At 35.4% G+C, this 15,562-nt stretch overlaps 1 protein-coding gene across 1 annotated transcript in view; it reads right to left on the reverse strand.

The window, feature by feature from the left end:
• GBE1 (1,4-alpha-glucan branching enzyme 1) overlaps window positions 1-15,562 on the reverse strand; it is a 291,610-nt gene that overhangs the window by 24,081 nt on the left and 251,967 nt on the right. Inside the window, exons 13-14 of the mRNA XM_027102661.1 lie at window positions 14,682-14,866; window positions 12,936-13,066 (exon numbers count right to left, since the gene is read on the reverse strand). Of these exons, the coding sequence (XP_026958462.1) occupies window positions 12,936-13,066; window positions 14,682-14,866 (316 nt within the window). The remainder of the gene's footprint in view (window positions 1-12,935; window positions 13,067-14,681; window positions 14,867-15,562) is intronic.

Raw genomic sequence — 15,562 nt, forward strand, 5'->3', positions numbered from 1 at the left:
TTATTATATTTTCTCTCTTCCTTTAATTAAAATAAATCTCTATAAGGGAAATATGTCTTTCCCCATCCCCCTTCTTGCCCTCTACCTGGGACCTAGATTAGTACCTGGAATATTTATTGAGTGGATCTTCTTTTCATTATTTTCCTATGGTAGTATCCTCCTTGGGTTTTTCTTTTTTTTTTTTTTTTGCTGTACACGGGCCTCTCACTGTTGTGGCCTCTCCCGTTGCGGAGCACAGGCTCCGGACGCACAGGCCCAGCGGCCATGGCTCATGGGCCCAGCTGCTCTGCAGCATGTGGGATCCTCCCGGACCGGGGCACGAACCCGCGTCCCTTGCATCGGCAGGCGGACTCTCAACCACTGCGCCACCAGGGAAGCCCCCTCCTTGGGTTTTGATCTATGCATGCTCTTGCTAAACTTTAAGAAATAATTTAACACTACTTTAGTCATAAAAGAACAACCTTGATTTTCTTCCCTCATTTTATAGAGTTAATATTCCAGGTCCGTACAATGTAACTTCTAACACAATCCCATTTCATTATCTATAAAGTTTTACTTGGACATTTTAAAAGATTTTTTTTCCTTCTTTCTGGAACAGTCACAACAGTTAAACAGATGCATGTCAGCTTGAAGCAATTAATTCTCAAGTGAATAACTCTGATTGGTATGAGCCCTGGAGACAGACATTTTATATAATTCTTAGTTGAAGTGGATAAATGATTACATGTTTACTAAAGTCGACATATACTCAAAGACTTGTATTTTCAACTTGACTGCTTAGCCTTCTTTATACAGATGACTGAAGTTAAGCATTGAACATCAAAATGACTGTGAAAAATCATATATATATGATTTTATACATAATTTGGCAAGGCCAGGATATGCACTTAGGTATAACATTTTCTACACTCTACCACCATCTGCCAGTTAAAGTCTGCAAAGTAAATGAACATTAAAATACTTAAACATTTGAAAGCTTACTCTTTTAGTGTTGGTAGTAGAAACATCCTTTTTCTTTATTTGAAGTCAAAATTTATTAGGAGTAATGTATAGTCTATATTCTTCTTTCTCTCTTAACTTTTAAGACCAAATAGAAAATCTAATACTTTAGGGCTTACTCAGTGCTTCAGAAAGGTAAATGAGAAGGGGCTGAGCTAGCTTTCCTTGAGAAACTGTCAAGTAAAGCTTACAGGAGTATGTGTGTGTATGTGTGTGTGTGTGTGTGTGTGTGTGTGTGTGTGTGTGTGTGCGTGCACATGCATCATTACTCCCAGTCATTCCTGAGCACTTCTGGGCACACAGTCAGTAACTATCAAAACTTTACCTATCAAAACTTTACCTAGGTTGATGATTATGAGGAAAAAGATTCAAAGTAAACATTTCTCCACAGGCACCAAAAAAATTGAGTGAGAGAGCTTTAAACACACATACACATGTGATTGTTAATATATATTTTTTCCAGGGGTATAATAAATCTAGTATAGTAGTTTGCAATTATCTTGAAAACAATCATATTGGTTTAATCTTACTAGGTAGATGTGGAAAAGAATTACACAAGAAAAGAGTAAAGCTGCTAAGTTATTTCTGAAAAGTGCATTTTTGTACAATTCAAAACAAGATGAACTAATGTTTTGGCTATGATAGTCAAATATAAAGATGATTTACGTAATTGAAATGAGCAAAAATTCTGGCACATTTTGGATCAAATTCTATGTAGCCTTAATTATTTATTTTTATAGTTATTTCACAAATGTTGAGTTTTATTTAGACTATCCAAATATTATTAAAATTCCAAAGTGATGTGACTACTATGGTCATAAAAGAGTTAACCAAATCCAGTAAGACAATTCTGTATATCCCTTAGGTAAGGTGTCTGAAGCTGTCAACAAACAAAATATCACCAGGAATAAATTTCCTACATTCAAAATTATTAAGGCAAGAAAAGGAAATATATACAATTAAATGAAAGAAAGCTGATGATAGCAGGATGCTTCTGTTTCACCTCTTTGTAAAGTATTCTTTATTCTATGGGATTTTTAGTCCCCAGACTCTTTATCCTCTAACATCCTTCAGCACCTAGCATGACACTTTCCCAATCTGCACTTGAAGCTGAAATATACTTAGATTTATATCCTGGTTTAACAAATATTTGAGCAGTCATCTTTTTCCTTAAAAAGTCATTTTATCCCTTTAAAGTGAATATGTTTATTTTAAAAATACTCCAGCTAAATTGATCTGTGTTTGTGTCAGAAACTAGGACAGTGTAACACTGCAAAAAATGACATTTAGTCAGAGACACCATTAACTTCTACAAAGAGAAGCAGAGAAAACAAATAAAATTATAAGTAGTTAGTGAGACACACTTTACTTATTTTAATGGTGTTTCTACAGGGCAACAAAAGGTGAATTATCTGGTGCTCAAGTAAAAAACTGTGCTGAACTTACAGGAACTAGACTTAAATCACATTTATTCACTTACTAAGAATATGATCTTGTGAAAGTTATAAATCTTTCTAATGCTTATATTTAATTTGAGGATAAAAATACTTGCCTGACCCCATCACTAAGATGATGTGAGGGCAAGATGAGTCAATATAAATAAAAGTATTCATATACTGTCAAGTGTTATGCAATTTAACTTTTGGTACTAATTTGGAAACCATCTCTAAAATACATCTGATCCAACCAATTCTATTTAATTGAATAGAACCAGGTCATGCTACAGTTCTTCTACCTTTCAAAAAGCTATGATTCCAGACTGCTCAGTATTTCCTAACAGTCATTAAACATCACAAAATTTCACTTAGTGAATAGGGGAAGACCATGGTAGAAGGGGCAATTAGGGATCATCTTCACAGAGCTACAGTTGAAGTTATGAGCATGTGTGAGTTCTTCAAGGGAAAAGAGCAAGAAAAAGGAATAAATGATGGGGTTTGGATCTAAGGGGAAAAAAGACAACACAAAGAGTGATTAGAGAAGAAAGGGAAATCAAGATAGTGGTGCAGCATGTGGAGAAAGTGGAGGTAAGGAAGAAAGGTGGGCCAATGGCACAAGAATGAGGAAAAGATATAGCAGGGAGCAGAAGACTTTACGACCATCGCAGCTAACAGGTACTGAGCTTATAGTATGTGTTGGACACTGTTGCCAAGCCTTTCACATGCCATCAATTCATTTAATTCTGACAATAATTCTACAAGTAGGTGTTTTAAAAATGAGAAAACTAGGAAACAAAGAAATTACTTTCATGAGTAAGTGGAAGAGATGGAACTTGAACTCTCAGATGGTCTTATTCCAGAGCTAATGCTCTTAACCACTGTCCTAGGAAAAAGAGCAAATTTCTCAATGTTTACAAATATAAGACCCAGAAATACCTACTGCCATACAAGTTACATGAGCCTTTGTGAGATAAGAATGTTAGGGTAAGAGAACAAACTGAAGAAAGGAATGTTTCAGAATCAGAAAAGAATGCTACCACAGAGAAACTTATTTTCCTTTTGTTTTTCTTAGGCTGAACAAAAAGGAAGAGCGTTAGAAGGGAAGGTAGTAGAGTGAAATTGACTATTTCCCTAAGTAATAAAGAGCTTATGGGGAAAAAATTACAGTAATGGTTATAATTTTACGGACAAAGAAAATAATCTTCTGTTTAAATTAATGTTCCTATCATAAATGTTAATTGTGTGCCAATAAAAGGTAATATGACTGCACTTAAGTTATATATTAAATAATTTTACTTAATAACATAATAAAGAATGCTTTCCTTATTCAACAGTTGGTATCATGTAACTACCGAAAGGATTAATGAGTTCCACAGATAAATTTCACAAATAAAATAGGGATTAATTAGGCATTTTGTCATCATTTAGGATAAGAGATACCACATTAATAGAATTAGAGATGGTTCTTACACATGGTTATAACTGAAACCACTGTTTCCAAGAACACATTGTTCATGGCTTTACTTTTTCCACTTTTCTCTGGAGAGACACAACTTTCTTTTGGTTGTAGCACCCATATATCCTTAAGAGCCCTTAAACATTTATAATGAACCAGTAATTAGATAATGGCTTAATTTTAAGAAATCTTCTGGAATATTCAGGTACCATTTTCAAATATAGATGAAACACTGAGCCCTCAATTTGACCCTGTGAGATTCTGTGAGAGTTAGAACAGCTTAACAGAAAATGATGAAAATAAAAATATCTCACTTATAGAAGATCCAAACAGCTTTCTCGTAGGCAGGAGATGTTCACTGAAAAAAAAAAATAAAAGGGGGGGGTGGGCTAATTTCTACAGAGATGCAGAAGGAAAAAGTAATTTAACATTCAATATATTAGAAATTTATTTTAGATACTGAATGCTCTATTTTAAAAAAGCTGGCATCAGATATAAAGGTGATATGTATAATTTATTTTTCAAAATAAAAGAGAAAAATCTGTTCTGGACTAATTAAATAAAGGACAATTTAAAAAGAAAGTTTAGATATGAAATCTTTCAGGCCAGTGTTTTCATTGTGGATTTTTCCTTCCTCTACAGTTTGCAATGCTATTCCCTAGGAAAGGAAAAAGTTTACTAAATGAGACAGTGAATGTAAAGTGCTTGCAGCATGCAAAGCATATGTTTGTAAATAGATGGTAGGTCTTATTATGAAAGTTTGTTCAGCAAGTATTCTGACAACAGATTCCACAATTTTAAATTCTACAAAATCATGATGTATGTTATTGATAATATTTTATCAATTTTTCCTTTCTACCATTTAATTAAACATCTGCTCTAAGGGAAAAGCAATAGATTATAGAAATCTTTGTGTTTTAATTACTTAATTTTGAACAACTTTAAGGGCTCTTCCACCATTAGGAAACTGTATCCTCCATCTATCCATCCATCCATCCATCCATCCATCCATCCAATCAACAATTTAGCTTTATGTTTACCTAATATATTCCAAGTAAAGATATAATTGTTAATATAAGAAAGACAGTCTTACCATGTATCTTGGAGTCAATTGCCATATAATAGTACCTCTTTTCACAAATTGGTAAAAATACTTATGCTAGGAACAAATGTTTTCCTCCCATTAATGACACAACTAGTAGGTGAGAATGTCCTGTTTTTATAGCATACAATAATATTTCTGATTTCTGTTTTCCCCAGAAAGACAAGAAATACAGGAGAGAAATCTTGACTGAGCTATTGTTAGATGAATTTCTGGAACCAGAGGAGACTATCACTGAGCAACTGAGCTATGAACCAAAATCAGAAATGCTGTTGAATGACACTGAATAGCACTCAGCTATTAAAAAAAAAAAAAAACTAAAAACGTTTGTGTGTAGTAAGGGCCCACTCATTATTCATTACTACCTATAGTCCTATGAATATATATTAAACCAATCTAAAAGTGTTACAGCAGTTGCAAAATATTTTCCTTACTTTGTGATTCATCTCAAATTCCTGAGTAGAAAATGAAGCTAAATCATAGGCTCTTTATTGCCAGTGGAGGTGAGGGGTACACGTTTGTCATTATCATTACATCACAGGGGTTTTTGGACAGTGTTTAACAATGAAAAATTACCAAAAGTACCTCTAGGTAATGAGGTAATGTTTAAAAGTATTACTTTCACCTTGAAACTAAAGAAGGCTAACCAAGGCCATGAGTGTACATCCATTTTGAAGCTACAGAAACAAAAGGAGGACTTACATTAAATATAAAATTGTTAGTAGGATTACCTGTCCCCATTCGCATAAAAAGAGCTTCATCACTAAATGGACACAGAGTAAAAGCGCTTTTGTGCTCTCTCTCTCTCACACATATGCGCATGAGGAAAAGAAACATGCTTGCATCTGTTCAAAGTCACTATGTAGATCTTTTATGAGAAACCCTTGGACTTGTTTTTTTTTCTTCCTTTAATTTTTTACCAAAACATCTAAGCCTGGAAAACTAAAAAGTTAAGCTCTACATTTTTAGTCCAGAAATTAACCTTTACATATAAAATCTTGATAGAATGTGGCAACTAGCTAATCCTAAATTAAGTCCTTTGTTTTTATTTGCTGCATAAAGCCTAGATTCTAACAAACACAGACTGTTACATAACCACGCTTCAAAGGCTTCTGTAAACTAAGCAACTCACAACAACATCTCTGCCTTCGGCGATCACACTTCAGTGAATCATCCAAGTGACCTTATATGCTCATAAGAAACTCTGTGTGCAGGTTGCAAATGTCAGCGTCTGAATTTACATTTTAAAAAGTACATCTTTCAGCAGTTTAATGAAAATATTGCAAAGATCTTGAGTCAAATCCAACTATTTACTCATCCGTTCCCTTAGCTTTAAATATTTTTGGCCTGGATTCACATATTCTTCACAAGCCATAATTTATGACGATTCCTCTTAACATTTCAATATCGTAAGAGTTTGAAAAGCCATTTGGAAAGGGGGCTGTAATAACACTATTATTCTCACCCCACCTCAAAAGCATGCTGACAAATAATTTGAAAACGTTTGTTACTACTGTTGTTTACGCTCTCAGAGTGATAAGAATCTGTACATACCAAGACACATACCTTATAAATGAGCTGTGAGGGCTTAACATTCACATATATATTTTACAGTAAACTTAATTGATGTGAAGCATCAGAAGGTTTCACTTTGAGCAAAGAACTACGGCACATTTATATTCTCCAGAATGCAGAGAAATCACAATAATTGACCTGAAGCAATTATTTCATGTTTTGCTTTAAAAAAATATATTTTTTAGTTTTTTCTTTTGGATGATGGTGACAGGGGTCACGAGGAAGAATATGTGGGGAAAAATTTGTAGAGCGTGATGGTGAGGTACTGAGGGAACCTGACGAGATTGAAGTCTGTGCCATGAAATTGTGTATAATTTTCTCATGCTATTTTCCCAGAACTATAGCAAAATCCTTTTGAACATTACAGAAATAAGTCATCATCTCTAATACCACTATTGCTACCACCAGCAACTAAATGTACGCACCCATGAATGGCAGAAAGGGGCACCGTGGTCTAATAGAAAGAACATGGGCTTTGTAACACGCTGCTCAACCTTCACCAGCCTGTGCTGGAGGGAAGTTGAAGAGTTACTTAAAGGCCCAGTTTCCTGATCTGGTCACATGAATCTAATACAACCTACCTTACGGGGCACCTGGGAATGTTAAGCTACATACTTAATAAAAATGGCTAGCAAACAGAAGGTCCTCAAAAGAGGGACCCTTCACCCATGCTCTCCCCTACGTCACTCAAAATGAGGCAGCATCATTTGTTTTATTCAAAATGGATTAGAAAGAGTAGTTTGTCCTTAGGGGCTCAGCAATTTTCCTTTTGATTCAATGCTGATTTGATAATGGTCTAAGTGAAGAAATGTGACCACAGAAATACAATAATGATTCTGATACTATAAAGGGCATTATGTTTCTTGCTTTCTCTCCAGCTAAACAATGTAAAATCATAAGCAAATACACCACATCAGGAGAATGCATTTTATCTTCCTGAGCATGTAACCTGCCAGTACATTGGGTCTCAGTTCTGCATCACCCACATTGCTATCCACTGTAGGAAAGAATGCTGGTGATTATTACACTGCAGATTAGTGGCTAAAAAGACAAATGGGAGACAGTGCCCAGGCAAAGGGTTTTTATTGTTGCTATTTTTTGTTTTCTAGAATATGGCTACAGATTCCTTTTGTAGAAACAATACTATGTCCTTTAGCAATCACCATGAAGATCAGGTTCAAAACCTTAGTAATACAAAGCAGACAACCCTCTCAGCTTTCCAAATTTATCATCTTATTTTGAAGTGACAGCTAAAAGCATCCTTAAAGTGTTGCTTCTATTCTGCCTGGCATTGCCCCCAAAATAGCTCCCCTTACAACAGTTTCTTGGGAAGACAGTCAGCACATATGCTACACAGATCTGAGTGAAAGTTGATGTCTTGCTATTTGATATACAGGATACACAGGTTAAAAAAATGGAACTGCGCAAGAATTCAGACATGCTGCCTATTGCAGGTTTATATTTCATAGTGACAGAGGAAGTTCAAATGACTTCTTTAGAAACTTTAAATTTGTTCTGGTACCAAATCCTGCTTTTCTGGGAATTAAAAATTTGATGAATTTCCTGACTTGATTAATACATCCAATCTTGCCTCTGTGGATCCTTCACAGAGAAAAATCTGTATTCAATTCACTGGCTCAGTAGTTGGAAATACCAGTGTCATAGAAGAACACTTTGGTAAAGTCAGAAACTACAGCATAGAAATCCCAATGTTTTCGTACTTTCTATACCTGAAATGATTCTATAATGCTGAACTACAATGTTGTTTAAAGGTATAAGAACAAAGTCAGAAAGATGAAAGACCAAAAAGAAATGAGACTTGTAAAATGCTAAGGATAGTAAAAAGGACTGTTAAAGCTAAGCTAGAAACAACAAGAATCTGAAAGAAGAGATCTATCTATTGCTTAGGGGAGATGGTATGATCATAACATTAATACTCTCGTGCTCTTTTATCTTCTCTATTAATAGTTTAGAGACAAAAAATAATGTTTTTTTATGTTCAATGTTAAATTTGGGATTTTAGTTAAAGTAGCTGAATAAATAAAGAATAAGGGAGATAGGACATAATACAAGTACACATAAAGAAAAGCTAAAGCTTTTTATTTGAAAGTGAATACAGTATGAGTGAAAAATGTGATGGCTGCCGGAAAAGCTGATGTAACTTTAACTCCATTAATGAGACAGCAGTCTCAAGATAAGAGGAGGAAATGGGGCACTCAATATCATACTTGCCAGACCATATCTGGAATATTCTGCTGTTAGTTCTGGAGACACAATGAAGAGGAGTGTGAACAATGCTGGATGGATTTTGATAAGAGAGACATGAAAGTATCACAAGAATCTATTAAAGAAACCAGAGGTATATTTGGTCTGGAAGAGGGTAGACTAAGGAGAGGTGGTACTGTGAGGAACAAGTTAAATGCCTTTTTGATTTGAATAGCTGGCATATAGAACAGGCATTGGCCCCAGAGTACAGAATTAATGCACTTACATTTAAGGCTATATTAAAAACAAACAAACAAACTTGGATTGTTTACCTTGTGAAATAGTGAGATTCCTAAGATGGAAAGTGTTCTAATGACTGCTATGATTTGTGAAGGAGTATATAGGTGGGATTTCTGCACCGAACTGGGTCATTGGAGTATAAAGCATTTCAAAAACTGGAATTTTTTATGATTTCAAGCTAGGAGTTAGGGCTGGCAGTAGTAATATAGCTAATTAGAAAATATGGTTTAAGGTATGTTGGAAATGCTCTCCTGCCTTCCTTTCCTCAAAAAAAAACCAACCTCATTATAAAAAAAATTATTCTACTAGATATCTAGTCCATTAGGTCTTCCATACTTTTGAGTATTCGAAGAGACTGTTATTAAAATGCAAATGTCCTTGGAGGAAGCAATAACATATGGGAATTAGTTACAGCTTGTTTACAGAAAGACAGGAATGAGAAAGGCAGCAAGAGTAAATAAGGTCCAAGTGGGCACAAATCTGTAGAAGACAAAATCCTTGTAGTAAAAGAACCAAACAATATTTCTTCAAGGTTCTCTTAGAGACGCAACAGATGACTAAGGCTGTAACTATGACTTCTATAAAGATATGGCCCAATTTTCCAAGACCTGTATATCATTACAACATTTATTGAGTACATTTTCTGAAATGAGTCATTAATATAAAGCATTCAGTATTTATCAGTATAGAAATTTTCTGTATAACAGGTGCCTATGGGCATTTAAACAAATTGCTAAATTTCGAAAGATTCAATTTGTGGCAAGGTTTACCAAAACCAAACTAGGCTTTCATGTACAGTGTAACTTTGTACCATTAAACAAAATTAACTTTGGGGGTGGATTTTACTTAGTAAAATATACTATGTTATTATATATATTTTCATTTAATAATATTGTTAAATTACACAGACTTCAGATAGGGGATCAATGTAGCTTGAGCCAAGATTTTTCTCCTAGACATCATCACTGAAATTCCATGTATTTCCATTTGTCAATGATGCTAAATTAAATTCATATTTTCTATTCCCCAAACTGGTTACTCCTCCTCCTTGCTTTGCTATCCTCAGTAATAATGCTACTACCATTCTTCTCACTCTTCAAAGTGAAACCTTGTATCTTCTTTTCTACACCCCGTGTCCAAACAATTGCTGAGTCCTTTCACTGCAAGAAAGTGCTTCATATACCTCTTTCTATCCTATGGACATTACTTTAGTTCATACCCTAATTCTCTTTTACGTGTACTTCAATTTTTCATAATTGATACCTGTACTTCCAACCTCTCTCCTCATAAAAGCTCTCTAACACCCTGGGTACATGAGAACTTTTCCAAATGCATACATTCTTATCAAGTAGCTCCCTAGCCCAAACCCTTCAGTGACTCACTATGAAACTATAGAAAAAAAGCCTAAACTAATTAATAAGGCATTAAAATATTCTATTATGTGATGGCAATCTGTCTTTTCAGTTTTATCTCTGAGTACTTTTCCTTCTGGTCCTCATTCTCCAGTTAATCTATGGTACTATCCATTATCTAAGGATAGTCTCTGATTTCCAACAGCTTGAACGGCCTTCCTCAATTTTTTCTACAATTTTATCCATTTCTCAAGGTCCAGGCTTAAAGGTCTTTTCTTAATCAATCCATCAGTCCACCAATCATCTCTCTCTCTCTCCTCCCCGATCCAGGCTTAAAAGTCTTCTTCTTTTCAATCAATCAATTAATCAATCTCTGTTTCTTTCTCTCTCTCTCTCTCATATTTATTTATTTTTCTTTTACTTATCCTCTGTTAAACATGAGGATAAGTTTGTGGAACATTCCTGCCCCATCCCCTTTACTGCATTATGCCTTACATCCTAAATTGGTTTTGTACATCTCTTCTTCCCCACTTAGGGTCAAGGGCAGTACTTAACTAACAAACACTGCAATAGATCACAAGTGTTCTGTAATTGCATTCTGATCTGATAAAAATCAAAATTATGTCTTGATTATATGACATTATTAGATATAGCAGGATTTAGTCTAGGGGTATTACTTTTAGCAGTTTGTAGCTGAGAAGGCTTATGTATGAGTTGCTACATGTCTAGCATCTGTTTGCATTTCTTCATGGAGATGGTGAGAACATTTGCCTCCTGAATAGTACAGCTCTTCTTTAGTGCAGACAACCTCATTACACTGATTTCCATTATCTGAGCATTCTCTGTATTAACTGGGGGGCACATTTAGGCTATTAGTCACAGCAATAGCCTTCCCTCCCAAATGCTCTGATGTCCTGTGGGATGGTGATCTGGGAGGGTTGGGGTAGAACACAGGGAACATCTTTCACGACCCTCAATGTCACTGAGCAGCACAGATGCCACAGGCTACTTACCAGACAGTATGGCCCTTTACTCCTAACTGCCAAGAAACATTCTGTCTGGGCAGCCACTTCACCAAGGAGGCCACTTCCTGGAGACTCAGGGGTAATTCCTGATTAAGCTACTAATGATGATAGCATTCTCCTCCCTAGACACCTCTCTGGGGATATGTGACTGAATTCTGGTCAATGGGATACAAAAGGAAATTTGCTAAAGTGACTTCATTCTTGAAAAAAGACACAAATCTATTTGCCTTTTGTTGTGTCTGAAGGTGACATTTGGAACCATGGCTGTTGTCTTGCAACTCTACCAGGTGCCATTGTTGTGTCTGAAGGTGACATTTGGAACCATGGCTGTTGTCTTGCAACTCTACCAGGTGCCAGCCTTTGGACACTGCTGGCACCCTGAAAGTTAAAAGCAGAAAGGCCAATGGACCAGGGAACTTGATGATATTGTCACAGTGCTGGGGTCCCCCTACCTCAGGGCTTTCATTGTTTGGCAAAATGCATTTTCCTTATTGTTTGAGCCAGTCAAAAAGGGGGTTTCTCTTACTGTAGCTAGAGACACCCTGACACGTAGGACTTCATGTTGGCATCCGGCATCTCACTCAGGTGCTGACATTAATCATTGTTAGGGCTTCAGGGGAAGAACACATTATTTCTACTGCCTGTTTAAAAATCTGTGCTGGTTTGTTGCTAGATCCTGAATCTGTCACTTTTTTCCATGGATAGGGTAAGCCATAATCTCTTTAAAATACACAGCAGGTTTCACTTTGTCACAATGATCACACTTACAATTATTAATGTTTGTCTTCTTCACTAGTTTAAAAGCTCAATGAGGGCAGTGACTGAATCTGCCAGGAAAATTCCTGTACTTCCAGCACCTAGCACAGGGCTGGCATGCAGGTGTTCAATAGATAGATGCTTAGTAAATATCTGTGAAATGAATGAATGGATGAGTAAATGAATGTTCAGACTATATCAAAACATTTTCCCTATTATTTCCTTTGCTTCCACCTCCCATGCCCTGATTCCTTACCAATTCAGGCCCACAAAAGCGAGCTATGTCTTGTATTTTAGGAGACGGGAAAAAGAAAGGGGAAGGAAGCTATCTTTATAGCTACTGTCTACTTGCTCACTCAGTGGAGAAGGGGAAAGGAGACAATTCTCAGGGGCAACTTACAAAATATTTTCATAAAGAGAAACAACAATTATCTCCTATACTATTAATAGTATATTAATAGTACATTAATCCTATACTACCTATTGGATTAAAATATTACTTAAGAAAATATTAAAAATCATACTTTTTAGAGCCAGAATGGAGTTTAGGGTTAACTTAGTGTAACTGAATTAAGCAAAGATTTATCAACTATTTTAAGTCCCTCATTTTTCAGATGAAGAAACTGAGAGCTACCGTCACCAAGATCAGCATTAGTTTTTCTGACGCTCTATGATGCAATAAAAAAACTGAATGCAGACAGTCATATTCATTGGCAACAAAAAGGATATTTTCCTGGCACTGTCGTTCCAAGTCGGTAATCAGTGTAGCTGTTGCTTGGATGAAAGTTGAAAACGAAAAGAAGGCCTGCTCTCTCAAAAGCAATGATCTTATTGGTTTCATGCTGTTCACTAACATAAGCCTGCAAGAATTAAAACACATAATACATTTAAATAATACCCAGATGCTGCTACAAGTAAATTCTTTACAAAAAAGTTGTTTTTGTCTTTATTAACAGCCTTGTCAGTTATTAAGCCAAAAATGAAAATTCTAGCATGTTATATTTTTTGAACATGTTGCAATCATGCCCTATCAAACTCTAGGCCAACAGCAGTCTCAAAAAATTGCTTAAGGAGTATAAAAGCTCACCAGCAACTTGCCAACTTCAAACAAAGCACAGACAGAGGATTAGGGTTTTGGCTTAGGTTTTAGCTAAAAATATAGCACCTGTGCTATACATAAAGCATCTGTGTGTGTGTGTGTGTGTGTGTGTATTAGATCTACTTATAAGTGAATTTTCTTTAAGACTTTTGTTTTACTCCTTAATGAAGTAAGGTATATAAAATTACTTTTCAAAATATGATGTAACATTGTTATTATATCCAGATTTCTGAAGTTGTAGTTTTCTGAAAAACTTTACATTATTGCACGACTTTGTCAGATTCAAAAACAACCAAGAGTCCTTCACAGTATACTTTTTTTTTTTGCCTAATAATAGAGAAAGTCTGAAAAGGAATTACAACATCTACAAGCTCTCTTATTTTATACACCACATTTTACAGTAGGTAGTGAGAAGGCTTTGTTTTCTCAACCCTACCCTCTTCCAGCCCCAGCTTTGATAGGACTTATTTCCATGCACGTCAGCAGCGCCACTCTTGGTAATTTAGAAATGTGAGCTAAGGCTCTAGAGCAAACAGCATGCCTTTTGGTATTCAACATTGTTCCTATTGAAAAGGCGCATCATTTTGCTCTCTCTTCTGGAAACAGCACTACTAATAAATGCGATTAGGGCATTTGTGTCATGTAGCCAATCTTACTGAAAATATAAGTACCTTTGTCCAACCATTAAAAAAAAAATCAGAGACACCAAAGTAAAAACACATCAACAGTAATTTCAAACAGCACCAGTAGAAAGTAAATGGATTATAAGTAATACATATTATATGCTAATTTTTGCAAGAGAAAAAAAAACACTGTATAAAATCTGAACCTGTTAATTACATTTTCTAAAACTTATTGAAAACTGAGACTTTAATTCCAGAGGAGACTCAGGCTCATGAAAAATACAAAACAGCATGGAGGTATAATGGCATCTATTGAAACGACAAGTTAGAGACCAGTAAAGGAAGGAAAAAAAAAGGAATAAAGAAATCTCCATGTTGTCAAAGCAGTTTCTTTATGACAGCATAATTATTTATATAAAGAAAAATAGTCAAAACAATTAAGATATTTCCACAGCAATTTCCAAAGTGGATGCCATGCAGAGCTTTTGTCATTTATTTTAACCAATTGAAATAAAAATTACTAAATTTAAACAACAACGACAAGCTAACCAGGAATGTAAGCAGGGAATTATGTTTAAGATTTTCATTATCTATTGGGGAGACTTCAGTAACATGTTTTGACAACCTGAAGTATGTCACAGGGCACTACACACTGAATAATAAAATGCTGTTTAAAAGATCTGCATATAGATTTAAATCAATTGCCATTCTAAGCATGTGACTAAAACATAACATTTAGAGTAAAGAGCTTACCTGTGGAGCTGAAAGCCAATGACATCTTTCTTCCAATTTATTCATATCCCTGTCAAAGTTATTTAGGAACTTATAGCGGAGAAGGTCATCATCAGTTAAATGAAACTGCCTTCTTGCATAATGGTAGCTCTCATTATTTCCTTTCCTTGGGAAGTCTAACCATTCAGGATGCCCAAATTCATTACCTGCATTTGAAAACAAACATAAACATCACCCGGTAATATTAGCATTTCTTATTAAGATGACTCAACAATTGTATGTTTTAAAGTCTTTGAAATCAGTTTAGGTTATAATTTACTATAGCTGTGCCCTATAAATGATGCACAACCCTGGCTTAGAAACAGCATAGTCTAGCATGCAGTACCAGCAGCATTTGGACTCAAAAGCCCAGGGCACAGTTTTAGCCTGGTCACACATTCCTTGTTCTACATCTCATTTTCCTCATGCACAAACTGAGAACATATCTCTGTCATACTTATTTCATCTCTGAAATAATCTCTGCAATCTCGGAGTAATTTTTGAGATCTCTATTTCTATAATCTCTGAAACCTGTACAACGCTTTGCAATTTCCAAAGGCTGTATGTACATTATTTTTTGATCCTCGAAGGAACTCTCTATAATATCCATTTCACAGATGAGAAATCCAAAACTCTAGACAGTTAAGGGATTTGCCCAACCTCACATGGATAATAACTAGAAAAGCAACCATTAAAATTTAGTTCTTCTCATTAAAATCCAAAGTTCTTTCTACCTCATCACATCAGGCAAGTACGTTTTAAACTTCAGGTGCTACAGAAACCCAAGTCATCACTTTTATTATTCATTTTCCCCATCCCTTTCTCAGATCCATGTGCCACCATTAGATGTATATCTTTAATTT

This window comes from Aethalodelphis obliquidens, unplaced genomic scaffold (assembly GCF_003676395.1).
Source record: "Aethalodelphis obliquidens isolate GAN/ISIS:26980383/991018 unplaced genomic scaffold, ASM367639v1 scaffold1, whole genome shotgun sequence".
Lineage (NCBI taxonomy): Eukaryota > Metazoa > Chordata > Mammalia > Artiodactyla > Delphinidae > Aethalodelphis > Aethalodelphis obliquidens.